Source organism: Podarcis erhardii (assembly GCF_964252035.2).
Source record: "Podarcis erhardii genome assembly, chromosome: 4".
Lineage (NCBI taxonomy): Eukaryota > Metazoa > Chordata > Lepidosauria > Squamata > Lacertidae > Podarcis > Podarcis erhardii.
Window position 1 is genome coordinate 76,901,984 of NC_138508.1, and position 27,961 is coordinate 76,929,944.

Here is a 27,961-nt window from a genome sequence, read left to right on the forward strand (position 1 = left end):
CACATGCTAATTCCGGTACAAATACATACACACTAAAGGTGAAATATTGACATTAAGAGAGGTGGCTGGCAGATCCAGACCTCCAAGCTATAGGAAGTGGCCTGCCGGCCCCGAGCAGCTTTATCTTCTGATCCAACGCTAAAACTCTTTGTCTGTTCTGTAGATGGAGATCTCTGAAGAGCAGAGAGAGCACGTTATCTACCAAATCAGGAGATAAAGAGATTCCTCCAGCTGCCATTGAGCAAGGATTTCTAAAGAGCAGCCAGAAGGGTCTTTTTCTATGTACCATCAGCAAATTATCTGTGCAAAGCAAAAGGCAGCATTTCGAGACATCCCACTGCTGGAGTGGGAATGCTGACTGTAATTGTGTGTGTGCCTGTGTGCAAGAGTGTTATATTTAAATGCTTGCTTGCACATTGTTCGACAGTGTATGTGCGGTGACTCTGTGTGTGCCGCATGTGGGCAATGCACATGTGTAGTGAGCGTGCATGCATGTGCGCGTACATGCATGGTCCACATCCGTTGTTGGCGTACGGTCCTCAGAGGGGTAGCTGTCAATGTGGCCGTAGGGCTGAAAAATGTTAGCCACCCATGCATTAAAATAACAAGAAAACTATGCAGAAACGGATGGAACTGTAAAAGACAATAGCCCAGTCTGCACATCATTAAACCATAGTTAAATGTTTAACTATAGTTTCACATGAACCAATAGCATGCTGCTGCGCACTGCTCAGGATTCCCCACTGCTCAATGCCACGCCTCACCACAAGCAGCAAACCACAAGCCAAGAAACCCACAAGGTTTGTTCCCTATTGTTTCCAGAAACTAAGGCGAGCCTGAAAGCTATTACCAAGTTACCCCAGTTAACATTATTGACTTCAGTTGATGCAGTATAAAGTGCAAAGAATGGATCAGCCACTTTTCACTGGTTGCGCATGCAGAGATGGCCTCGGCCTGGGAAACAATGGAAGGAATTTCTTTAAACAGGAGGTACAGACAGGTGTGGCAAATTGCCCACCTGGGAAGGTTAACCCATGTTATGAAGGTGTCTAGAGGACCAAAGGAAATATGACAAATATGGTTTGGCACAATTGTATTGTGCACACAAATCAAAGACAACACGGGTATCTGGGTATATAAAGCTTTTGCTGTCCCGATATAAGACTTGTCACTATTTCTGACATTTTGGTTGCTCCCAATAAAGGCTGCACAATTGTGGATTTTGGAGCAATTAAGCAACGAGTCTCAAAATCATTTCAATAGATTACATAGGGTAAATATTAAATGGACTATACTCTGTGGTGTGTTGTTTTTTTTTTTAATGAGCTTGCAGACTTTTTAGAGGAATGTACCCTTGTTCAGAATGGATAGATTTGTCAGTGTAAAATAAAAGTTTAGTAGAGGAACCGTGCTAATCTGCAATACTAAGAGGACAAATGGAACGAAGATGGAGATTAACCTGTTTGTTGTGAATACTGTATATTTTTGTAACATTTGATTCAGCTGTGCAAGTCTTTCCCCTTTCTACGCAAAGGCCTGTAAAAGCTGCCTTAAACATCTGATGAAGTGGGCAGTAGCCTATGAAAGTTCAGCCGTGCCACAATAAGCCAGTTATTCTCCAAGATGCCACAGCACTTTTTGTACAAGCTTTTAAGAATCACGCTTGAGCACATTTGCGGAAGCCATGAACAAGACAGCATCACAGAAGTCTGGACCCGAGTTCTCTTTCAAGCTTCTGAAATGCTCTTGCCAGTCTTAAATTGGTGCCAGTCTAAGACAGAACAAACAATTGCGTCCCCTGCATACATAAAATTCTAACAAAACAAACCATTCACAGAAGTTCTACTAAATATATCTACACCACAAAAAGTGGATTTTATGTAATTTTTTAAAAAATAAAAATCTTTGGAATTGTACTGAGCCTACAAAGCAATTCATTGTTCTCAGTGCTGCCGCAACTCAACACGTTTAAGAAGTTCTAAAAGCATGCTGCAGGTACACGAGTTCTGCACTGTAGAATATACGTATATGCATGCATGCATGCACATATATTTAAACCCCAAGTACGCACATCTGGTGACTCTGGGCCAGAGCCAGATGTACACAGACATATCCCTCCACATATCAAGTGTGTACTGGAAGAAACACCAGTGTAAAATCTGTACACACGTGCATCAGCTGTGTGACGTATGGAGCTGCCTTCAACTCTTGCTAGTTTAAGACAGGAATCCTGATGTCTTTTATTAAATTTCTGGCCAAGTTTACTCTTACTTCCTGCTACGCTCAATAGGATGATCTGAATGCAGACAAGAGTAAGGAACCCAGAAACAAACATATTGCTTTTATTTGCTGGGTCTCAAAAAATACATTAAACCATGACCTAGATTACACATCTCCCTTCATGCACTATTTTCTTTAAAGTAACAGGGTCCAGCGAGACAGACTGCTTTCTTTCCCCTGAGCTCATTCTTATAGGATTGTGGAATCATAAGGAGAGAAATATTTGACCCACTTAAACTTTTCAGCATCTGCAATTATAAAAATACACTTGGCTGGGCACCATGATATCACATATACACCTAGGTTCTCCTTTCCTTTTCATCTTCACAACAACTCTGTGAGGTAGGCCGGACAGGGAAAGTGATTGGCCCAAGGTTACCCAGTGAGCTTCATAACTGAGTGGGGACATGAACTGCTGTCCCCCAAGTTTTAGTTTAAAACTCTAATCATTATACCACACTGAAGAAACTCTGGGTCTAACTCCAAGTTGGGTAACTTTTTCAGCCTATAAAGGAGGCAAATTCCCTCATAGGCAAATTTATGGAAGCCACATAGTTTGGGGTGGGGTATTGTTTGGCATTTTTGTGTTTTTATACTGTAAACTGCCCTGTGATCCTTGGATGAAGGGCAGTACATAAATTTAATTAATAAATAACAGCTGTGAGTGTACAAGAGGGAAAAGTCTTGCTCATGGTTTGCATGAGACAAACCATGAGCCTGGGTTTGCACATAATGCTGAAACAAACCATGGCTTAGCTTTATGTGGCACAGTAACAGCAGGGCTGATGAAAGAAAGAAGAAGCCATGATTTTCATTCCAGGGATCTGCACATTTGGCTGTTCTCTCCGGCTCCGCGTTACATGTCAACAAGGCCTTTTAGCAGTCTGACCCTTAGTAAGCATGGCTCATGGTTCCTTCCCATCAAACTAAGCTAGTGCAAGGAAGAACTCTGTCTTTTTGCCAGTACTCACAATCCCAAAGCAGCCCAGCATCACACTTTGAGAAAGCAGCTGCTACAGATAAGTGTGGATTGCTCCTGACTCATTAAATGATGAAGGGATCCTAAAGGATTTAGATGCATCAACCTCAGATGAAAAGTTGAAATCTGACACTTGTCTAGTCCACTGCTTCCCTAATTACTAAGTGAAATATAAAAATGGGAATCCCCAACCCACTCAAAACACAAGATACAAAGGCCATCTCACAAAACAGCAGCAGATAACCTAGTTTTGGGATTCTGTAGCCGAGAATAAGCTAAGGCAAAAATGAAGTTGAATTCTTAACAATCGGAGGGGGGGGGGAGAGAGTGGCAGACGGCAGTAGCAGCCAAGAACATGAATTTAAAAAGTCATATATATGTGAGTTTTTACCCTTTGCACACTGTAACAATTGTCAGATTGTAAGGAAGTTATATGGCATCTATGAACGCTACACTTGTAGACTGCAAGTTGCATTTTATAATATAATCATGCTCATAAAACTAATAACAAGTCATACAAATGGGCAAGGTTACCGGTAAATAAGGAAACAGAGTGTAGCTATAAAACTGCACTACTGCATTCTGCAAAAGTAGGTGTTTAAGGCTTCCCCCGCCCAGCATAAAATCTGCACCATATGTCCATTTTTTTCAATTCTACAATTGGTATAAGATGCATACCAATTTAATGCAATTTGCACAAATTGATATGGAGCATGAATCTCCACTAAATGTGTTCCCATTAATTGTAGTTCTAGACCAAGTAGAGAACTGAAGTTGTGGGTCTATGGTGAAGAGATCATAGTGTGAACTCAGCAAGTTCTTTCTACATACACAAACATGTAAATAAAACATTCAGAAATCCTAGTTATTGCAAATAAAAAATGCTATTTCACTCTATTCCACTGAATCCTCAGTGCTCACCTCTCTGTGGTTTGACATCTTCCTAATATATTCAAGGAGGTTGCTTTGTTTACAGGGCACTGGGTCTTACTCCTATAGCATTATAGTTTTGCACACTTTGGCAGCAATCTTAACCTCACTTACCCGGAAGTAATTGCCACTGATTTCATTGGGAGATGTATCCATTACAAGCAGCACACAAGGGTAAAAACCATTCCCAAGCCCTCCATCAGCCCCACCAGGCATGACCAATTGTCAGGGATGATAGAAGCCGTAGCCCAACATCTGGATATTCATAGGTTCCCCATTCCTGCTCTTATTTGTCTCAAACACCTGGCACTGACAGGTCCCTTAACATGGAAGGTTGTTGATAGATAGCAGACACCAGTTTATCTTTCTTCTATGACTTGGTCGAATATTTTAGATGGTAATCGCTACATCTGGACTCCAGATTGCCTTTTAAGCAGGTGGCAGTCAAACAAAAAACCACAGGCAGATGTTTGCTTCTCATCAACATCAGACCTAGCGCCCCTGATAACCAGCTCTCAAACCTCATTTTTTAACTGGCCTCTCTGCTCCAAAATTCCTTCCCTATACATAGTGAATTTCAGTTTCAAACCTATTCTAACACTTTCCCTGGCAGGTACTCGTTGCTCACCTTCGAGACCCAGGCTGAGAATAAGCTAAGGTTAAGAGCAGCTGCTATCTCTTCATTTTATACATTAAAAAAGCAAACCTATAAAGATAACAACCTGTATAAAACTAGGCAGATCACATTTCTGAGCTCTCATAAATGCTATTTGTTTGTTCAAGATGGTCATATTCTACCTCTCTGTAAGTGAAATGCAAGCAAAGGGTAAACAAATGTCATAAAATAATTAAATTGTACTGCAGCCTTGTCTTAGTTTTTCCAAAGCTATGGTCCTGTGCACATTTATCTGGGGAGTAAACCCCACTGAACGGTAAATGGGACTTACTTCTGAGTAAAGGTGCATAGGTTTGTACCGTCTCCAAGCCTGCATTAGCAAATGGCCTTTAGGTTTCTTTCTGAAAAACAACTGAGAGGTATGTTCTTTTACCTTCTCCAGGAGTTCATGTCAAGCGCTTGGGCACATGGCTGAAAGAACCTTGATCCTTACAGCTACAATCCCCATCTCATCAGATGAAATCCTGCTCAAAAACTCCCTAGCCAAAAGTTCTTAACAGGAGGTGAAGGGCCTTTAGGCCAGTTCAGATATCACTTGTACAACTGATGCTAGGGGTTACCTGCTCCTGAAAGGTAGCAGTCTGGCACCTGCACATGGCTCACCACTGCATCCAATTAATTTCTGTGTCTTATCATGCATTATGTCAAGATGCTTCCATTCAACTGCTTTAAACTGACTGCCAGTCCATTTCATTGGATGAGGCGCCAAGTTCCAGAACCGTAGAAGAGGAAAATGTCCACCTAGATACTCTGCACATGCCACTCATGCCTTAACGTTTGTTTTGCCTCCTTAAGAAAGATAACCCTCCTCTAGCCCGCTGACCCTTTCAAATGACAGTCCTAAACATACTTACGAGGCAGGATGCCCACTGGAAAACCATGTGACCTTTCTATTGGATTCAGCTACAGTGGTACCTTGGGTTAAGTACTTAATTGGTTCTGAAAGTCCGTTCTTAACCTGAAACTGTTCTTAACCTGAAGCACCACTTTAGCTAATGGGGCCTCCTGCTGCCACCGGAGCACGATTTCTGTTCTCATCCTGAAGCAAAGTTCTTAACCCGAGGTACTATTTCTGGGTTAGCGGAGTCTGTAACCTGAAGCGTATGTAACCTGAAGCGTATGTAACCTGAAGTGTATGTAACCCGAGGTACCACTGTACTCATTGCTCTTTTCAGTCGGGTTGACAAAATTGCTCACAGTGGCTGTGCTAAACATGGCATATTTAGAGAAAATGACAATACGACGCTAACAGTTTTATTTCCAACCCCCTTCCTAACAATTCCCTGAATCAATCAATTATTTTATTTATTTATTTTTACTACTGCAGCAAACTGGGGAGGCAAATGCAGCGCACCTTCCACCAAGACATCAAGATCTCTTTCCTGAAATCGTCGCCCCTCACATCCAAGGAATCCACCCGCTGTTCTCTTGCCCAGTCAACCAAGTTGGAGGGGGGAGGAATCCTTCTGCACATACAGGAAAATACATCTTCCACCTCACAATTTTAGACCGTATATATGGATTAAAGACACCTAATCAAAAGTACCTTTCTTGTGGAGGATTTTGTGAAAACACTGACTAGGGTCTCACTACACCTAGGGGGCTGTGGCTCAGCGATGCTTCGCAAGGTTCAATCCGTGGCGTCTCCAGAGGGCACTGGGAGCCTGGGAATGTCCCCTTCCTGAAATCCTATACAGCTCAATGGACCACCGCTCTGACAGCTGCCCATACCCGGGTTGAAAACAAACAGACCCGCCCCCCTGTTAACAAACGCGGCTTGAAAAGCCAGGTACTTACTCCGGAGGAGTGGGGGAGGGCCCGGGGCTGCTCGTCGAAACAGCCAGCCCCTCTCGAGGTGGGGCAGAGTCCTTCGCTCCCTCCCGGGGAAGAGGGCCAAGGGCCGGGGCTCCCGTGGTGGAAGATGCGTCCTTCCTTGCAAAAGCCGGTGCTCACCCGTTTGCAGCCCAGCTGAGGCCACTGCTGCAAGCAAGCGGCTGGCCGGCCGGGCGCGCCGTCTCCACCGCCACCCTCTTCTCCTCCCCAAAGGGAAAGGCGGCTTTCCCCCCCCCCCGGGGGGGGGCCTGAGTCGCTCAGCGACCCGCCGCCGCGTTCCTCTCATGCATTGCCCGCCTACAGCTCCGCTCCTCCCACAGACCCGCCACCAGGCCCTGCTGGTGCAGCAGAAGCGCGAGCCGGGGAAAGCGTCTCCCCTCAGCAGGCGACGCAGACGCGCAGCGCGGGCTGCAGCTGCATCGCCTCCTTTGCTTGCTGCCCCCCCCCCCGCTCCCCGCTTTGATATATAGATATAGATATATTATTGCCTCCGCAGCTGCAAACAGCAGTAGAACCGTGTGTTCTCCTCAGCTTCCGCTGCCCGGTCCTGCTGCTCCGGCAGCAGCCTCCGCAGCCTCTTCCTCCATGTTTGCGCGCCGCCTCGGAGGTGGCGCCGTCGCGGCGCGCAAGCTGCGCTGCCTTCCCTAAGCAGGCGGGCAACAGAGGAGGCGGGGGGAAAGGGGGAAAGGAGGTGGGGAGAGGCGTGAGGGCCCGGGGTGAAAGAAGAGCACCTCCCGGGCTCGACGCTGATTCAGCCCCCCCGAGGGGGCGGCCGAGGGAGGATGCAAAGGAAGCCTCGCCCGCCACGGCGAACAGGCCAATTGCATGCGAGTCTTGCGCGTATGGTGAGCCGCGCAAGAAACAATCTTCTGTACGCGGTGAATGGTAGAAGGGAATCTCATATGAAACTTCAGAATGATTAAAGTCTATTCAGGTTTCAGCAGTCAAAACGGCAGTAACAACAAAGGTGGTCAAGGCTTCAGGGACAGCGTGGTTGAAAAGGAATGTTTTTAGCAGAAGTGGAAAATATATTGCATTAGCTGGATAATTAAGTGAGCTTTGGGTAAGGAATGCTTATGCATAGGCACACGGCAGTCCAGTGCATAGCTACTCAAAAGTAGGTCCCATTAAGTTCAATGAGACTTCCAGGTAAATGGATGTAGGACCTACTGCAGACCAAATACAGATACAGGGGCATTTGTGCGTTTCTCCTGCGAAGTGCCACACCTAACAGCAAACTCTAGTATGCAAAAGTACATCCCCCAAGAAGTATTTTAAGGTGCTGAAATACTTTTGGTTAGGTAGCAAGACCAGGTGAGGCACTGGCCTAATCCAGCAACCAGGTTCTTAAGGCGATCTGTTGTGATAGCAGAGCATCAGTGCTTAGGAGCAGTCTACCTCTGAATACAAGATGATCGGAAACAACAGCTAGAAAGTGCTTTTGCACTCATGTCCTGCTTGTGGGCTTTGCCTCCATTATGGGCTGAATGAGTGCCATCTATTTGGCCCCAGTCCCTTGCCCCAGAGGACTTCAGTGGGCCCTGCAGCCTACTAGGCAGAGATGGAAGGGAGAGGGCATTTTGGGAGCCCCTTGGGGCTATGAAGTGCAATGTAAATATTCCAAAGAAATGAATAAATAAAGCTGAGGTTCATATGGCTAGCTCAGAGACCCTCCTAGCACAGGCAACAGCAAGTGGAAGCTGCTGTCTGCCTGCTGTCTCTCCTACCAATTTTCCATGTCAAAGAAATGGCTTAGGTCCTGTGGGAGAACGGAGCATCTTAGAATCAGGGGGCTGGTCAAGTCAAAGAGGTAGGCCACTGCCACCCACAATCAAAAAGAGATCCCTTCCTTGTTCTCCTTAGCTTTTCCAAATGGGCCATGTCCTCCTGCCAGGTGGTCCAGCCCCAAATCTAAGCTCTGCCTCAGAGACTCCTCTAACTTCTCTGCCTTTGCTGACTCCTTGTCTTCTCCCTGCAAAGCTGTCCTCAGATCAGGGGCATCTTACACATAGAGGCTAGTGGTGCGGGGCACCAGGCCGCCAAGTTCTGGAGGGCGCCAGGGAAAAGGTGGAGGCTGGATGTGGCACCTCCCGGCATCAGCTCACCGCCCTCACCTGCCTCCGCCATGCCACACCGAAGCAGTGCCACGCCTGGAGCCTCCGTCTGCCATGGCCACCACGGCACGAAGCGGCCAGCTGAGCCGGGAGGTGCCGCGTCCAGCCTCTGCCTCATCCCCGCTGGAGGAGCCGCCCTCCAGCTACTGCCCGCCTCCTCCAGCCCCGCCAGCAGTGCCGTCCTCCCTAAAAAACTCTGGGAGACGGGGGGTGGGGGTGGCGCCGGAGGGAGCTTTGTACCATGGCACTGGATATGCTTAAGACAGCCCTGCCTCAGATAAAACAGTCAGTCATCAGGAGCAGAGTAGGGTTCCTCACATTTGGGGCGGGCCTCACTGAGGAGGCCCCCAAACAGCAAATTCAGATGCTCCTCTAAGTCCTGTTTTCATCCAAGTGGGTCCATGGAGAGCTGTGGATATGGCTAAAGATAAAGGACCCCTGACCATTAGGTCCAGTTGTGACCGACTCTGGGGTTGTGGCGCTCATCTCGCTTTATTGGCCGAGGGAGCCGGCATACAGCTTCCGGGTCATGTGGCCAGCATGACTAAGCTGCTTCTGGCAAACCAGAGCAACGCACGGAAACGCTGTTTACCTTCCCGCCGGAGCGGTACCTATTTATTTACTTGCACTGCGTTGCTTTCGAACTGCTAGGTTGGCAGGAGCAGGCATCGAGCAATTGGAGCTCACCCCATTGCGGGGATTCAAACCTCCGACCTTCTGATCAGCAAGTCCTAGGCTCTGTAGTTTAACCCACAGTGCCACCCGCGTCCCTTTGTAGATATGGCTAGGTGTGTGTTAATCTGGGCCCTGCTAGGCCTACACATCCATTGCACTCTGCAATTGTTTTATGTTTTATGTACGCGGTAGAGCAGCCATGATGGATTAAAATGGATGTCACTATGCCCTGCCTGTCTCTGTCCCTTTGTGCACATTATTCTTCTTGTTGTTGCTTTAGGTAATGGAGACATTTTGCCAGTGCTTCACTCCAGCCAGGCAAAAGCACATGAGGAGGGTACATAGCAGTGCCAGTGAGGGGTTTGGCCTGGGGAGAGCCTGAGGGCCTGATAGCAAGACCTGGAGGGCCACATTCACACCAGTGCTCTATTGAATGGCAGATATACCAAGCAATCAAAATTGGACGCAATCCTGCTTGATTTGGGGCTATTGTTTTGGTGTTTTTCTGAGGTACACGTTTGCATGATTGTGATCAAGAAGGGCAGACATACCGTACTAGAAGCTAAGCCCTTGAACTGTCAGTCATGGCCTGTGGGAGTCTGGTGTGTGGTCTGAAAGGCTGACAGCCTCCACCTATTCTCATTTTGCTTCATTGTAAGTTGGGATAAACGTAATTGTTTAACAGACAGAAAATTTCATATTTTTTTTTACTAAAGCAGACATCTGAGATATGCCAACATCTGTGCAATTGCATTAGGTTCTCTGCATGCATGCACATATTATTTTAGCTCTCTATATGCAGTCAAGTGGAAGTTCCCGGCCTCTTCAAATCTTCCTAGCTGGAAGGTTTGGCCACTGGCCTAGATGGAAGACGGAAGACAAAGAACAATTTGTGACAGTTTTTCTCACTATCACCACCACTCTTTGGTAGTATCGCTTTATGGTTGTTAGTGGTTCCTGAAAGATTATCTAGCCATACACTTTAGTGTTTACTTGTTAATGCAATTAATTAAGCAAATTTCTTGAATCCTAAATCAGGACATATATGCCTTTTGTTACTGTGTGGAATTTCTGCACAGGGTCGTTTTTTGTAACTAGGCAATACTCAGGTTCACCCATAGGTGGACCTTACACAGAACTTGCATCATGTGTATGTTTGCATATTTACTGAACTTGTTTATGTGTATGTTGCATATTTTCCGTTTGGTTAATGTCAGAAATCCCAGCTCTGACGTTCTGTTGATTCCAAACTAGTACAACAAACTGATAAGTATCCAGTGAAAGATCTGGCCAAGGTAAATTAATTGTACTAGAAACATTGATTTAAACCTATTTGCTTTCCTTAGCCCAGATCAGACTTGATTAACTTAGAGGAATGGAAGATAATCTTCTGTTGACAGAAGGCCCCAAGATCCAACAGACACTCCCTACTGGATGGATGGAAGGGAGGTGATTTTTGCTGATTGCCCCTTGCCACTGGGCTGCTTTGGAGGGTCTCCCAGTTCTCCCTGGCAGATCTGTAGGGGGCACAGAGTGCTGAAGCCAGAGAGGAGGGGGGAAAATCAGTAAAAATCACCTTCCTTCCTTCTCTTTTGTGCAAGGAGAATTCGGCTGAGTACAAGTGTAGATCTAGCAACCCATTGCAAAAGAAATCGAACGCAATCACTGAAGTACTAGCCCAGGGCACATCAAAAGCTCAGTTACAAGTTAAAACAAGCAAGCGAAAACCCAGACAACCCACATTTCCTTTTTCTACACTTTCCATTTTGAAGTGCAATATTGAAAATAAGCATTCCAAGTCTGCATCTGCATCTCAAATAGCTTGTAGATATTTTAATTGTTTTATCATTTGAATGCTTGCCGCACAGGCTCCTTTGGAAGGAAGCATAGGATAGGATATAAATTAAATAATAATAATAAATGAAGCCAAACTCTCATGGAAAACCTGTGTTCTGAATCATGTTCCACTGGATTAAATCTCCAGCAATAAATTGGATACGTTCAAGGACACTGTGGCCAATTTCTTGCCATCTTCATCTGTCAGCCTATCTATTTCCCACTGTTCCAAGTAATAACTAGCCTCTGCTTCTGCTCAGTGCCTTGCTGCTAGCCTGGAATTGAAAACTTTATTACCAAGGCAGGCTATTTTCAGGCAATTCTTCTGGTTGCTGCTTTTATACAACCCAATGCACATTTTCTCAGCACATTTTTGCCTAGGCAGTAAGGTTTAATTAGAGTATATGAATTGACATAATATAAATGATAGGAAATTTAGTCACTTATTTACAAGCATTTGTAAACCACTTAATATTTTAAATGTATCTAAGTACAGTAGTGTCTCTCTCTCTCTCTCTCACACACACACACACGTATCATTAAAACAAAAATACAACCTAAAGCCAAGTTTTTAAGAGTAATATAAGCATATATAAACAAATAAATTCAACATATCAAACAAGGTCAAATATTTTGAGTCAGTGAAAGCCTGGGGGAAAAGATAAATTTTTACAAGATGTCTGAAGCAACATGATGGTTGCTGCTTCATGTAAAGGTAAAGGGTAAAGGGACCCCTGACCATTAGGTCCAGTTGCGAACAACTCTGGGGTTGCGGTGCTCATCTCGCTTTACTGCCTGAGAGAGCTTCCAGGTCATGTGGCCAGCATGACTAAGCTGCTTCCTGTGAACCAGAGCAGCGCACGGAAACGCCGTTTACCTTCCCGCTGGAGAAGGTATTTATCTACTTGCACTTTTGCGTGCTTTCGAACTGCTAGGTTGGCAGGAGCAGTGACTGAGCAACGGGTGCTCACCCCGTCGCAGGGATTCGAACCGCCGACCTTCTGATTGGCAAGCCCTAGGCTCTGTGGTTTAGACCACAGCGCCACCCGCGTCCTGCATGTATGGCAAAGCAAATGTAACCATGACATTACTGATAGTAACTCCAGCATATCCTTTCTTGGAAGCATTTTACACAGTACAAACCTAGGCTTGCTCACTCAAAACAGGGAGCCACAACCAGTCTCAGATAATTCCACCTTTATAATGCATAGGTTTTCCAATGTTTATTTGCTCTGCGACAAGCAGCTGGTAGGGACCGCTGCATCATATATCTGTTGAACATCCATATCCCAGTGAGGAATGAAATCTCTTGCTAGGTGGCTGGAGCCTCTGTTCATGTCAGTGGAAAAGGGGGGCAGAGCAATGGGGCAGAGAGGGGTCAGCAAAGGGCACTATGTCACAGTGTACATTATGGCTTACACCATGCCCTGATCACTTGAGATGGACAAGGGTTCTAGTGGCATGGGCTGAGCTCACTTCACTTCCACTTTACATTTCTTAAGTCTACACAGATAAAATTGAACAACCTGACCCTATGTACAGTTTCTACTATGCTCCTAGGCCTTACAGGTGAGATAGGACGGCACCCTTAGGTATAAATCTAAAAAGATATATCATGTGACCCATAGAATTTCTTTCATTACATTTTTGTCCACTCTTCTTCCAAGGTGCTTGGCTCCCTGCAATTTTATCTTTACAACTGGTCTATGAAAAAGGTTAACCTGATGAGCAGAGACTTGAGCCTAAGTCTTCTCAATAGAACTCCAGTTCTTTAACCACCACACCACTTGGGCCAACAAGCTGAGACTTGAGTCAGACAATCAGAGACTCTGATCATCAATGGACCATCTAGGATTGGGAGCACAGCCTGTTCTGGATGAGGTTGTACTCCCTCTGAAGGAGCAGGCTTGGAAGTATGCCTGGTGCCATCATTTCTCCCTGATGTTCCATTGGCTGCTGGAGTCAGTAGTGCTTTTGCATCATTTGTCTCCCTTCTCATAGGAAAGAGAAATTGGCTGCAGAAGCACATGCCTACTATGCATAGCTGTTAACTTTCCCTTTTTTGGGCGCAAAATTCCCTTATTCCAGCACTGTTTCCTGCTGCTTCTCACTGCTATCCTGGATTGTTAGATATCCCGTAGACTGTCCCTGGGACAGGTGAGGCTGCTGATCCCTTATTTTCAAATCTGAAAGTTCACAGCTATACTACTATTCACCTTGACTTCTAGATAAGCTTCATTTGCTGCCTCACCTTTCTCTAGCCCCAAAGCCATTGCGAATCACATGACTGGAAAACTCTGTGATGCATATGCTAACCTTTTTGCTGAATTGTCTTGAGAATAATGGGCCTTTGCTTCTGCCTCCATTTCAAAATGGTTCCTATGTTTAATCAGAGACTGTAATGAGAGTTGAGATAGCAGGGAGGAAAGTTTATATGAAGTATCTACCAAGGGTGATAATGGTTGCCCCTTTTTCTATTCCATCTAATCTCTTCACTTTTGCAAGTTGCATGTGGCTGAGGGCAACAGAATTACCAACCTGATTTCCAGCATCATGTTCTCCACAGGGAAAGTACAGGAAGTACAAGACCTCCCCAAGGCATTATTTCATTTGCAGAGCAAATGCAGCTCATTAAAACTGATGTGGTGCTGGCGAGGCCATTGACGATACTGAACTCTCAGCACACACCTTTGAAATGGAATAAGTGAGGAAAAGAACCTATTCTGATTAAAGGAAGCAGTTTAAATGTCTTATCTGGTTAAATGGTGGTTTTATAAATTCCAAGAACCATAAGCTAATTTTTAATGGATGTTCAGCAAGATCAAAAACAAAAGCGTCAGTTTCAAGGCAGTATTTTGCATCCACGAAATGCCTCCAGGAATGATTCCTCTTGAGTGTATGCAGATTAAATTATGTCTGAAATGAGGCACCCTATCAGGGGTTTCAAAATGATAACGATTTCCCTCTAGAATCAGGTCCCACAAAGTATGAAAGCAGAAGTAAAGTGGGCTGCTACATCCAGTTGTTAATAAAACCCAGACAGGCAGATAGCAAAAGGCAAGGCACCCACAGAGGACCTTCATTATTTAGTTTGCATCACATACTGAAGACACATCTCATTACCCTGAACTTAGACACTTAAGATATAGATATTTTAGGACCCACCCTGTTATTTTGATGCCTGGGACCAGATGTAATCAGATCAGCTTACATAGCACCTTCAGGTACCAAAGGCTGCTGTAGAGAAGAACTGTGTTCTACGAGTTCCATTCAAGTGGTCTATATCGAAAGGTTAATCTGTATTTGAATGACGAAACTGACTTATCCCCCCGCACCCAAATAATGGAGATTAAGGTCAGCAGCACTGGATTTTCCAAGCCAGCTAACAAGACCCTGGCATAAGGCCTATGATTTACATAATATGGTGCTGGTGTGGTCTATTTCTTCTCCACTACATTTTTTTTCAGTTTAAGGACCCTTTTCAGCATCTTTCCCTTAGGGCTTTTGGTTTTTGTAATACAACACTTTTTTTAAAAAATGATAATGCTGGTGCTGAAGAAAATAAAAAGTTCAGGTGGTCTGCCAAGAAATTTTCATGTGGTGGTCTACCAAAAGATAAAATAAGTTTGAGAACTACTACTGTAGAATGATTCTATATTCCATGACCCTAGGGCACGTAATCACATTACAGTACAATTGATTTCACTGATCAAACGTTACCAAGTGGACTCCATGGCTGAATGGAGATTTGAACCCTAATCTCCCAGCACTCTAAGCACTACACCATGGTGACTCTCTTACACAGCACTTTGACTCATCTTGTGTCTAGCAAAAAAAGGGGGGTAGGACTTTAACAGATCACAAACTGCTACAATTATATATTCAATTTCTCCCTCATAATCCTCATCAGTTTCTTGCAAGATGCCAGCACACCTTGTATGTACATTGTACATTCTGTTCTTGGGCAATCTAAATAGTGACCTGTGATTCACTCTGATCTTCTGGTAGATCCTGACCTGCTAGTTGGTAATCCCTGGATTTAAACCAAAAAAGCATTATGTAAAATTGCCTTTCCATTCATTGATAGCTTGGTTGATCTACAACCAATATGGAATTATTGCATTTAGATAACTCAGTTGTACTAAGTTGACATAGGACTAAGTTGACATTGACTAAGCTTAGGCACTGTCCAGCATATAAAAAAATGTTATGGTATCAATACAGGCATCACTTACTGAGGGCTCGATCACTCAGTGTCCCAATTTACGTAAGAAGGAATGGTTTATTGGTACAACCTTGACTGAAGAAAGATTTAGGTATATTTTGTATATTATTTATTTAAAAGATGTCTAGTCCACCTTTCAGCAGGACTCTGAGTGGTTTATAACAAGAAGATGAAATACAAAGTAAAATATAATGACAAGTTATATTTGTGAGGAAATGTAAAGTATTGCACTTGGGCCAAAAAAATGAGAGGCACAAATACAAGATGGGTGACACCTGGCTTGAGAGCAGTACATGTGAAAAGGATCTAGGAGTCTTGGTTGACCACAAACTTGACATGAGCCAACAGTGTGACGCGGCAGCTAAAAAAGCCAATGCAATTCTGGGCTGCATCAATAGGAGTATAGCATCTAGATCAAGGGAAGTAATAGTGCCACTGTATTCTGCTCTGGTCAGACCTCACCTGGAGTACTGTGTCCAGTTCTGGGCACCACAGTTCAAGAAGGACACTGACAAACTGGAACGTGTCCAGAGGAGGGCAACCAAAATGGTCAAAGGCCTGGAAACGATGCCTTATGAGGAACGGCTAAGGGAGCTGGGCATGTTTAGCCCGGAGAAGAGGAGGTTAAGGGGTGATATGATAGCCATGTTCAAATATATAAAAGGATGTCACATAGAGGAGGGAGAAAGGTCGTTTTCTGCTGCTCCAGAGAAGCGGACACGGAGCAATGGATCCAAACTACAAGAAAGAAGATTCCACCTAAACATTAGGAAGAACTTCCTGACAGTAAGAGCTGTTCGACAGTGGAATTTGCTGCCAAGGAGTGTGGTGGAGTCTCCTTCTTTGGAGGTCTTTAAGCAGAGGCTTGACAACCATATGTCAGGAGTGCTCTGATGCTGTTTCTTGCTTGGCAGGGGGTTGGACTCGATGGCCCTTGTGGTCTCTTCCAACTCTATGATTCTATGATTCTAAGTTAAGAAAGAAAACTAGATGAAAATAATACATGAAAATGCTTGGGAGACTCAAAAGTATTTGCCTGGTACTGAAATTAAAACAGTGTTGGTGCCAGGTAGACCTCTCTAGGGAGGGAATATACAGAACATTCTCTCACTGATCACCACCCACCATAACCTCTGTTCCTTGACAGGTTGGTGTAGGATCAAGCATTCCTTCAGGGAAGTGGATCATAAGCTGTACAGCCAGGTTTGAGGAATTTTTGACCTGCCAGATATTGATGATCTACAACTCCCATCTGCCCTAGCAAGCACGGCCAATGGATTATGGGAAATGTAGCTCAACAACAGCTGGCGAACCAATGGGTCCCCACTCCTGTGGCATAAAATGGATGAACAGATTTTTCAAGTAAGTTTCTTATTGTATCTGAGATTATACTGTAAATTCTACAGTATTGGTGTAGAAAACATAGAAGAAGTATTGCTTAAAGTATCGGATACAGTGTAGAGGGTGTGGAAGAAGGGAGGTTGAATTGTACAAAAATCACACACCTTCCCATTCATCTCTGAACCGCCTCTTTTGAATAATTTAAAACGATTTGCTTCCTGTCGTTTTATATATTTTAAAAAATAAAATAAGTTTTAAAAAGTGACTTCAACAATCAATAATTATGTACCAGCTTTGAATTATCACTGATGGCATTTTTGTTATCCAGCACACATTTTACTGTTAATATTCTTTATTGAATTTCAATTGAGTACTGATATTACACAGAGGCTGGTTTTTATGTCCAGCGCATTTTATCTAAAGTAGAGATGTGGCTGAAAGGGCTGCATATTGATTTATAGCACTGGCGTGTTACATATTGCAACGCTTTCGAATATAAAGGACTTTTTAAAATTCTGCATGGCAGAATTTATGGGACTTTGCAACAGAAAGGTTGCGAATATATACAACTGTTACCTTGCTTTCTTTAGGGACATTTTCCTCCCGCCTTTAGTCGTCCATCCCCAAGATCTTTCAGAAACGTTCATTCTGTATATTCTTCTTCTCGGAAACTTGGCTAATGCGTAGTTGAGATCCTTGTGCGCCAAGCGCCGAACAGGGAGCAATTACTTCCTGAATGAAAGCGCAGCGTGGCGCTTAATGAGACAACGAGGAGCCTGCGAGGTGCTGATTGGCTCTTCTTCCGAGGGGAAGTTTGTTACAAATAAAGATGCTTCTCGAGTTCGGGAGAGTCAGACAAAGGCCGGGCAGCAACGCGGCTGCCTCGTGGGCTTGGACTGAAGATGCAGAAACTGTGTCAGAGAAAGCCCAGCCTGTCTCGGCCGCTGAAAATGAAACGGCACGCGCCTCCCTTCCCCTTGATCTTCGTTATCTACTGCGTTTGCACCGCACGATTCACCTCAGGTAGGAGCCGCGTTCCTCACACTGCGTATTATTTCAGATACTTAAGACTTTTTATACAGCGTCCTTCATTATGTCTATGGATGGACGATCTGGAAAGTTTACAGCAGGACTAGGAAAAATGGAAGAAATGCTTCGCAGGTTTCCTGTCCGTCTAACGAGAGGTTTCTTGGTTGTAAGCCTTACCTTCCTTACCTTCCTTCTAAGAGGAAACTTGCCCAGGAATCTTGTGCATGAGGGAGTCAGAATCTATTGCTGTAGCAAGTAAACAAAAATAAAAAGGGCTTCCTTTTTCTTTAAGAAATGAGCAATAGCTTCCCCACGCGCACAACTCCAAGACTGTTTCTGCGTGAAGTGGAAGAATCCTCGCCTGTGGAGGGAAGAGCATTTGGGAAGTTTTCCTGATCTAGTAGTAATCTAAGAGTAAAAAGGCTGCGAACTTTTGCCACAGTGGATTAGGGTTTCCACCGGGGTCTTTCTCTCTCCTGAAAGAGGAGGAAAGTTGTAAATGGAAGAGCGGCCAATCACTTAAATAGGAGAAGCAGAAGTAGAGCCTCTAAAATTTCTCTCTAGGTAAAGCTCCACGTGGTCCAGGGGGTTTGTTTTTAATAGTACAGTTGAAAGGATCCGGAGACAGTTCAGAAGCTCCAGCACCTGCGATGCTCTCCAAGGTGCTGAAACGAGGATGACCGTCTCGTCTCTTTAGAAAATGTGTTGTATTTAGCACAAAGCCTGAGAAAACGTAGATATCGGGACACAGATTTAAAACAAAACTTAAGCGTGTGTGAATTGTGAGAAGGGTGGTAATAAATAGATGTTAAGTTGGTGTGTGTGTGTGTCTTTTTTCTCTGTGAGGAAACTATGTCGAGTTTCATCGTCATCTATTTATGCCATTCTGATCTACCGACTATTTAAAAAAAACTAATCAAAAGAGGCTAATTATCACTGTACTGTATAATAAGTTTTTTAAAATGTGCACATACACACTCAAAGAGTCAACTGAAGACAGTACTACAGTTCTCTTAAGTGCCTTCTGTTGGACTTGCCCTGTCTTTCTTTAGATCTTTATGCAATTAAGGTCCGTTAATTAAACCCATGCTGTAATGTATCTAATGCTTTCTTACTGTTTCACTTTAACAGGATTTCCACAGCCCTTTGATGACTATCTAGACGAATCAGACATTCCTAAAAGCAAGGTATGCAAACTTTTAAATAAATTTCCATGCCTATGCTTGGAACACTTATCCCAAAAGTGTGTGAGATCCCATGGGAACAGTGAATTCTACTGCTATTATAGAGGGAAGACAGCCTGGTATATGCCTGATGCATGTAACAAGAACAATTGGTTGCTGCATCCCCATGTTCACTGCAGGAACAAAATCTGGTGATCTAGTGTATATATAAGCTAAAGAAAATCTTCAAAATTTTTGCCAGTATAATAAACTTTCCGATTACTCTACCCCACTCCCTCCACTTCTGATTTAGAAACTAGCATGGTGTTTCTGTCAGTAGATGGAACTGTCTGAACAACCCCATGTAAAAATAAGTTGTAATAAATTTTCAGTGGCATAGATTAGGGGTTTTCGAAGTTTCTATCTCTGGGGCAGACATGAAAGGGTTTGAGGCCCGCCAGTCACAAAATGGAGGTGTTGTGAGCAGTGGATGGAAGCAGAGTTTGACATAAACACGACTGATATAATTTTATTCTGATACCTAATCACTCTTTGCCACAGCAATTTCTTTATGGTGGCAGGGAGTTTCATAGTTCACCATTACTCAAACTAAATAAAGACTCTGGAGTGTGATCCTGTCAGCACATCATGTCTCTGCTCAAACATCCCACTGGCCACTGATTTGTTACCAGGCAAAATTCAAGGTGTTGTTATTAATCTATAAAAGCCTCATTAGCTTGGAACCAGTTTACTTGAAAAAAACCCCACCTTTTCCTTTATGGGCCCACTAGACCACCTTGATCTGTTAGAAGTTGCACTTTTAATGTTTTGTTTGACTCTTACGGCAGCACTCTAAATTAAGTAAAAATTAATTTTATGGCCACTATCAGACATGGTGATTGTATATCAAAACAACTGCAAAATATGTAATGCTTGACTAGCTATGTTTGAAAATAATGTATATTAGAATGATTTTTTTTAAATTGATGTTTGTATAATTACCTCTATTTTTTATTGTTTGCTTCAAACACATCAATATTTAGTTTAAGCTCTTTTTGACTTCTAGATCTGCCGTTCTGTTATGGATCTTTGTAACTCCATGTTTAATGGCATGCAGATAGATGAGGTATGATCCGATTCTTTCTCTGAAAACTCTGTCACAGTATTTATGTAGTTATGTAATCATCAATCCTCATGTAATCTAATATGCTTCTCCTCACTAGGAAAATAATCAGGAAATATATAAAAGGGTAAGTATTTACCTTTCTTTATAATATGCACAATCACTGTTTTTCTTTAAATAATGCAACATACTAAAATAGCTCTTTCTATGCAGTTTTTATTTCACTACTCCAGAACTCAAGATCCAACATATCCACTTAAAACCGGGGTTAGTATTTTAACATAAGCATATTTTATATTTTATACACCACAACATACAAAATAGTATAGAACAGTATCTAAAATCTTTCACCTGCCTTGAGTGTATTTATTAGCGATGCAAGCCTATGCATGTCTGCTTGGAATTAAGAACCATTGAAACCAATGGCGCTTATGACAAAGGAATTGTGCATAGGATTGCAACTCAAGTCCACAAAGGGCAGGCTGAACCTTAAGACAGGCAAATAACGTCAAACAAGATTTATCTCACATCTGGACCATACATTTAAAGCACTCTCATACCTCTTCAACAGTCCAGGCTTCCCCCAAAGAATCATGGGAACTGTAGCTGTGTGAGGGGTGTCCTAATAACTCTCAGGACTCTTACAGTTCCCAGTAATCTTTGAGGGAAGTAATGATGGTCAAAGTGATATAAGTGCTTTAAATGTACAGTGAAGAAGTTATCAGGATCTGAAAAAATCTTGCAACTAGATTCATAAGCGCCCGGTAGGGTTTTAGACAGCCACCAACGGCACACACTCCCTTCAGTGTAACCTGGGAACCATCTATCAAAGGGGGAGGGGGAGAATGAAAATCCATTAACCTAATAAAACCCTCTCTTTCAAACAGTTAGTGAATGACTTTACCCACAAAAAGCCTTAGCAATGACTTTATGAAATATTATTATTATTATTATTTAGTATATCTCTGTGTGTATACATATATAATTAGTAATGGTTTTCACTTCATTAAAACAATGACAAGAAGTGTGCTGAACCACAGTATGGCCCAATGCATGTTTACCCTGAACAGACCCCACTTAGTTCCATGGAGCTTTATTCCTAACAAGTGCGTTTAGGATTACAGCATGAGGGATCTGCTCCTAATTACCCAGCACCTCTGCACTGCTCTACAATCCCGGCAAAGCCCCCAAGAGATGGTTTTCTGGCTGCATCTGAAACTTCTTGATAAACTTACTTTGGGACTTTTGAATATTTTGAATGAGCCAGTTCCTTATAAAGTCATCTATGTTGAGATGATGTTACAGGTAGATTAGGAATGTCGCTCTGTCAGTGAACCATATAGCTGTCATCTAGGCTTTACACATTTATCTTTCTAATTTTTGTCTTTGCATAAAATTGGTGTTCATGATATCTCTTTGTTACAGTCTTTCCCTGTGCATCCTTTAATGAGCCTTGCTCCAAAGCTCTCGGAGAGGAGAATGAAAAGATTCCTTGATCCTGTATGCACTCGCTTCATCCATAGTATTTTGTGGCACAAACACTTCATTTTGACTTTTTCCTTTTCTTTTAAAAAGCCATTGTACTGGTGGTGAAATTGTGTGCATTTGTCTACTCTCCTTTCCTCCTTATCTCCCTTTTGTTTTCTTAAAACATTTTCTTAAAACATTCATGAATTTCCTTATTGTAACCCATTTTTAAAGTTTATTCAAAGTAAGTCACAACCATCATTGTTGATGTGACTATTCCTGTTAGTTAATTATTCTAGTGTTTGTGAACTGCTAGGCACATACACTATCCCTACCCAAAGGATGGTCAAAATCTCCAGTATCACTCCTGTCTTGGTGCTGAATGCTGAAGCAACTTTGCAAAGGGCTTTTGCATGCAGGAACAAACTGCACTGTAATATCCTTAACAGGTAGAATAATTCATTCCCATTGCAGTCAATTGCAACGTTTTGTTGACTGACATCTGTAGGAGACAGGGTGTAGCAGATACAAAAAAAACCCAACAACTCTGTAGCATTGTAAACTACCAGCTGCATCATTTGACTAGTTTAACATTCAGTGAAAATGTAGAGAATGGTACCAGGAACAAATTTACAGAATAAATAATAGCACTTTCAAAAATCAATACTAAGATCTAACTTTCCATTTGAGCTTTGGTGTTGTGCTCAAGAGCATGATCACGCCATTTCCATTTAAGAGACAGAAGCATGCGCTATACACGTTGCTTGGCCAAAGAAAAACCTCAGATGAGTTCAAGGTGTTTAGCGTTCTCTTTCTGTTTCCAACATGGCCTGTGGTTTTTGTGTTTCAAATGTCATGTACTGGAGCAGTCTTCTAGCTTCTGCTGAAAGGCATCAACCTATCTGCATTAGGAGATGATGAAATTAACATGCACTATCATCTTGCAGGAATCTCAGCTTGCAGCTGAAGAATTCGGAAAGAAGGTAGGCTTAAAATGCTGGCATTATCATGCATATGTGTTACAAACAGCTCCCAATGCTCAGTTAATTTGTTTTGCCACCCTGTGAGCTGCCTGGGTCAGCATATCAAAGAGACAGAAGGCAAGGAATGGCAGGGGTGATGCCAGCAACACAGTAAATGTTTAAATGCTCTGCCCTTTGCTTCTCCTACTTTGTGAGTGAGCACGGGGTAGACTCTTTATACATTCAAAACAGACATAGCTATGATGGTTCATAAGAAAAATGGGAAGGGGGGGGGGAAATCACCGCAAGCCAGGCAAAGATTTGCTCAATTTGGGGCAATTTCGCCCTTCCTTAGCAGCCCTCGGAATGCCATCCCAAATTGTTCAGGAGGCATCTCTAACCTTCTTAATATGCTTCATGGGGGTCACAGTGTCATCTCTGTCTTCCTCTTCTCCTTGTTCCTATTTCTCTGTTGGTGGTTGCTATACATTCCTAACTTAGCTGCATTCCTAACTTATGCACCACCACCCAGCTGGTGGGGCTTTTTTGGAATGGCAGGGCCACCAATGCATCTGAAGTCCTGCTGCTCAGAAAGTCTGTGGTGGAAGAAGGAGTGCCAACTTGATTAAATTATTGGGGGGGGGGTGCAAGTAAATCCTGCCCCACATGATCAACCACATGTTGCGGTGCAGGGCACAATTTGAATGGCGACGCCCATCAACTTTGGGGAGCCTGGCCCCCTCAACTGTTTCATTGGGGGATTGGGGGAGGGGAAAGGGACCTCGGAGAGAAAGCAGAGAAAAAGATGATGCGCCCAGATCCATGCTCCAGGCTAGTGCACCAACTGGGCCTGACCCTGTCACACAACAGCAGTGAGACCAGAGCTCAGGATCCAATGGATCGTGGACCAGCTCAATCCTGCCTCTTCCTTGCCCCAGAACACCTCGTTGCAGTGTTTTCCTGGCTGGCTACCTCCCATCCAGACATTCAGCAGGTGGAAGCGGGAGGTTAGAGCCAAGGGAATGATTCTTGTTAGAGATTAGAGCCAAGGGAATGACCCTTGGTAATGGGTGGCAGGAGCCAGCTTAGTCAGGAGAGCTGGGTGGAGGGATACCGTAAGTCTACTCATTCCAACTGCCCTCCCCAGTCTTGTTTAAATGGGGGGAGTTGGATTGCTTGGACCAACTACCTTCCTATGCATATTTACCCGGGAGCGATCCCCATTTTGAGTAGACATTCATAAGATTGCACTTGAACCCCCTATATTGCTGGGAGGAAAGTTCTGGCTCTGTTGGCTAAAGAATCTCTTGTGCATTTCACTGCCTCCATTGGGCCCCACTACACTGCAATATTTCAGAACTCCTGACCTATGTCAAAGTGCACAATAGGTTTAGAAACATTTTGCCAAGTTTGCTTTATTTCTTTCCTTTTACAGGACAGCATGGATACCTTGGGCCGACCCTTTTTTCTCTTCAGGGTATCTAATTTTATTTGTTCATTATCAGAAAAATAAAATTGAACCATACATAGTTTCCCCTCTTGGTATAAAAAAATGAAAATGAAAACAGCATTTATAAAGCCTGCAGCCCGAAACACACACCATTATATCAGAGCTTTCCAAACTGTGTGTCGCAGCACGTTAGTGTGTTGGCTGCAGTGTGTAGGTGTGTTGTGCGAACGCTGTCCGCCTTCCTCCCGGGGATGGAAAGGGGTTAGTTTAACCTTCAGTTTGCTAGTAAAACTGAATTCTGTGTCGTGAAATGATGCACGTCTGAAAAGTGTGTCACCGACATTAAAAGTTTGGAACGCTCTGTATTATGTGATACTAGCATGTGTTAAAATCTACAGTTCACCCTACACTGTGGTCTCACTGTAGATTGCCTCAGGCTTCCTTACCGCAATACAATATATTTAGTGGTGCTATCAAGGCAGCAATTGGGGCCGGAGTCCAGTGGCCCACTCAACAGAATGAGCTGCAGCTATCCCTCACTCCACAAATGCAACAGGACTGGGGAATAATATGTATTGACTATATACAGAGTCATTCCCCATTGTAAGATCATTAGGTCCAAAATCTAAAATTACTTAAGTGTATCACTGCATCTGTTTCTTATCCTAAATATCTAGAGAATTTAAATAATTAAAAAGCCAGAGGAGCTACACAAACAAATGCATTATTGTAATTGTTTTTTAGAATGTTTCAATTGTTTTAGAATGTTGTTGCTTCTGTGCAAGGACTTTCACTTGTACAGCAGGGCTTCTCTCCCTCTCCTCCCCTTGCATCCCCTCAAATTGGCTTGTAAGGGTCTGAAGAACCCACAAAACGGCACACAGCAGGAGGAAATTGTTCTGCCTGGAAAGCTGGAGTGCTTGCGCAAATGGGACCTTCATAATAATACAAATGCTTAATTCCACCCCAAATATTTGGCAAAGAATTGCCTCCCACCCACCCTTGCCATGGCTTCAGTGCACCCTATATGCTGCTTATATGGAGGAGTGCAAGGAAGTAGAGGGCACATGCCCACAGACCAGCATATATGAATGGGAGGCATGGAAAGATAACCACAGCCTGCATGCTGACAAAACATTATGACAGCCAGTTGGAATGCAGCGCAGTTGTTCTAGTCAGCAAAGTGATGCTCTTTTGCAAACTCTCACCTTTGAATGACCATGAGCTGGAGAAGCACCTGGTGTGCCGACAAAGTCAACTCTGCACCTCTTATTTTCTGCTGTTCACTTTGTGGCAAAGCGGGGGATTATGCTTCTCAATGTTATTTCATGAGTAACACTGCAGTGTGTTTAATTTATTTTTATTTGCGTGTTAAATTTTCAGCCAAGGAATGGAAGGACAGTGGATAATGGAGGTGAATAGGACAGTCAAAAGGTTGTGTATTTTTATTTATTTATTTATTTATTTATTTATTTATTTATTTATTTACAACATTCATATTTGTTTGTGGCGGTAATGATGATATCTCAATGGGGTGCATGTATCCTCTCCTATAATAATGAGCATGGAATGACATGGACGTAGCTGGTGGGGGAGGGGAGAATATTTTTATAAGCATGTTGATGTCAGTGAAACAGTTCACATGTATAGTACTACTTCACATGTTGTTGCTTAGTCATTTAGTCATGTCCGACTCTTCGTGACCCCATGGACCAGAGCACGCCAGGCACTTCTGTCTTCCACTGCCTCCCACAGTTTGGTCAGACTCATGTTGGTAGCTTCGAGAATACTGTCCAACCATCTTGTCCTCTGTCGTCCCCTTCTCCTTTGTGCCCTCCATCTTTCCCAACATCAGGGTCTTTTCCAGGGAGTCTTCTCTTCTCATGAAGTAGCCAAATTATTGGAGCCTCAGCTTCACGATCTGTCCTTCCAGTGAGCACTCGGGGCTGATTTCCTTCAGAATGGAGAGGTTTGATCTTCTTGCAGTCCATGGGACTCTCAAGAGTCTCCTCCAGCATCATAATTCAAAAGCATCAATTCTTCGGCGATCAGCCTTCTTGATGGTCCAGCTCTCACTTCCATACATCACTACTGGGAAAACCATAGCTTTTATTATACGGACCTTTGTTGGCAAGGTGATGTCTCTACTTTTTAAGATGCTGTCTAGGTTTGTCATTGCTTTTCTCCCAAGAAGCGGGCGTCTTTTAATTTCGTGGCTGATGTCACCATCTGCAGTGATCATGGAGCCCAAGAAAGTAAAATCTCTCACTGCCTCCATTTCTTCCCCTTCTATTTGCCAGGAGGTGATGGGCCCAGTGGCCATGATCTTCGTTTTTTTGATGTTGAGCTTCAGACCATATTTTGTGCTCTCCTCTTTCACCCTCATTAAAAGGTTCTTTAATTCCTCCTCACTTTCTGCCATCAAGGTTGTGTCATCTGCATATCTGAGGTTGTTGATATTTCTTCCAGCAATCTTAATTCCGGCTAGGGATTCATCCAGCCCAGCCTTTCGCATGATGAATTCTGCATATAAGTTAAATAAGCAGGGAGACAATACACTACTTCACATACTCAGGCAAAATTGCTCCCCAATACATGGTCTGTGTCATTGGCATTAGCAGCGCCACTAGGGGCAGGTGATGCTGGGTTTCATCCCATTCTTCAGTCATGTGATCACCACCATCGAAAGTTGACTGGAGCTGCACATGGGTCTCGTGCTACGTGATCTGGAACACCATGTGCAGCTACAGCACACGGATTTATGCTCACAGCACCCCTGCAGAACACATCTGTCAGGAGAGTGAGTCAGGAACAGGTTGGCAATAGATCAGCGAAGTTTATTCTTTATTCAAGGGAACATGGTTGGCTCAGGAGACCAGGCCCAGTGAGCACAGCAACTTGTCCCAGTAGATCTTGCCTCTATGAGGCAGTTGTGGGGACTGAAGGTCCTCACCGCCCCACAGTTCCCTAAGTCTTCTCCTCCGCTGGGTCATTCCCAAGCCATCTGAGACTATATTGCCACAGCTGTCTTTACTCCACTCCCTCCACGCTTCTTTTGGTTCTGGGAGACCAGGAGGAAGGGGAACTTGTCACAGCAGGAATCTTTTGCCCAACATGGGGCTAAAACCCTGAGATTAAGAGTCCTGCTCTCCCAACTGAGCTATCCCATTACCAAGCCTTTCTGGATCAGACCAAAAGCTTGACTAGTCCAGCATTCTCTATTCACAGTGGCCAACCAGATGTCCATGGCATGCCTGCAAGGAGGCTGGACTGCAACAGTGTTCTTGCAACTTGCATTGTCCAGCAACTGGTATCTAGAGGCATAATGCAGCAGTTATGTGCAGCCTTCTTGCAAGAGCATCTTTGCATGGAGGACATCATATCTATTAGGGGACGGAGAGGGAAGGCTTCAACAGTTGATTGGCGAATGCCTTAAGTACTTAGATTCCTTCAAAGACTAACTATTTTTCTTTCAAAACAAAATAAAAAAAATCCTTCCAGTAGCACCTTAAAGACCAACTAAGTTAGTTCTATTTTTCTTTCAGACTTTTCTTTCAGACTTCAAGGAAAGAGAAAACTCAAGGGTCACTTGACTTCCTCGCTCTATCACTTTAAGCTCTGAAAATAAACGTTTGGACTACTAGTCCGCTGTTCAGAGACATGCTCTTGAAGCCTGTGGAGTTACATGTAATAAATTTGCAGCCATAAATTATACCTGTATGGTTTCTCTGTGTGTTCATGCCCTCCCTTTATACCCCCAATCCCCATATGTACCCAGCTGAATATTCATTTAGGTTTGCCATGTCCTCATTTAGCAGAAACCCAAATGTGTTCTTTGTTAAAAAGAAATAATTACGATTCAGTGAATAGTTACTCAG

General features: G+C 43.6%; 2 protein-coding genes across 5 annotated transcripts in view; one reads left to right on the forward strand and one right to left on the reverse strand.

The window, feature by feature from the left end:
* Window positions 1-7,412, reverse strand: part of CHST10 (carbohydrate sulfotransferase 10) — a 20,021-nt gene extending 12,609 nt beyond the window's left edge. Inside the window, exon 1 of one of the 3 annotated variants that reach the window (XM_081857901.1) lies at window positions 7,187-7,412. The gene's annotated coding sequence lies outside the window, so the exon portion shown is untranslated. Of the gene's footprint in view, window positions 1-6,267; window positions 6,612-6,658; window positions 7,132-7,186 lie in introns of those variants that run through there. The other 2 variants (XM_081857902.1, XM_081857903.1) reach the window with 2 other exon arrangements.
* Window positions 7,410-27,808, forward strand: NMS (neuromedin S). 2 transcript variants are annotated; one of them, XM_081857910.1, is made up of 12 exons: window positions 7,410-7,525; window positions 16,696-16,910; window positions 17,480-17,912; window positions 19,050-19,105; window positions 20,148-20,207; window positions 20,305-20,331; window positions 20,418-20,471; window positions 21,630-21,704; window positions 22,619-22,654; window positions 24,069-24,110; window positions 25,467-25,497; window positions 27,629-27,808. In XM_081857910.1, the coding sequence occupies exons 3-12, from the start codon at window positions 17,792-17,794 to the stop codon at window positions 27,703-27,705; spliced, it is 579 nt and encodes a 192-aa protein (XP_081714036.1). In that variant the 5' UTR covers window positions 7,410-7,525; window positions 16,696-16,910; window positions 17,480-17,791; the 3' UTR covers window positions 27,706-27,808. The 2 variants fall into 2 exon arrangements, with proteins under 2 accessions (XP_081714036.1, XP_081714037.1); XM_081857911.1 differs by lacking the exon at window positions 16,696-16,910 and having other exon boundaries at window positions 7,454-7,525.
* The last annotated feature ends 153 nt before the right edge of the window (window positions 27,809-27,961 follow it).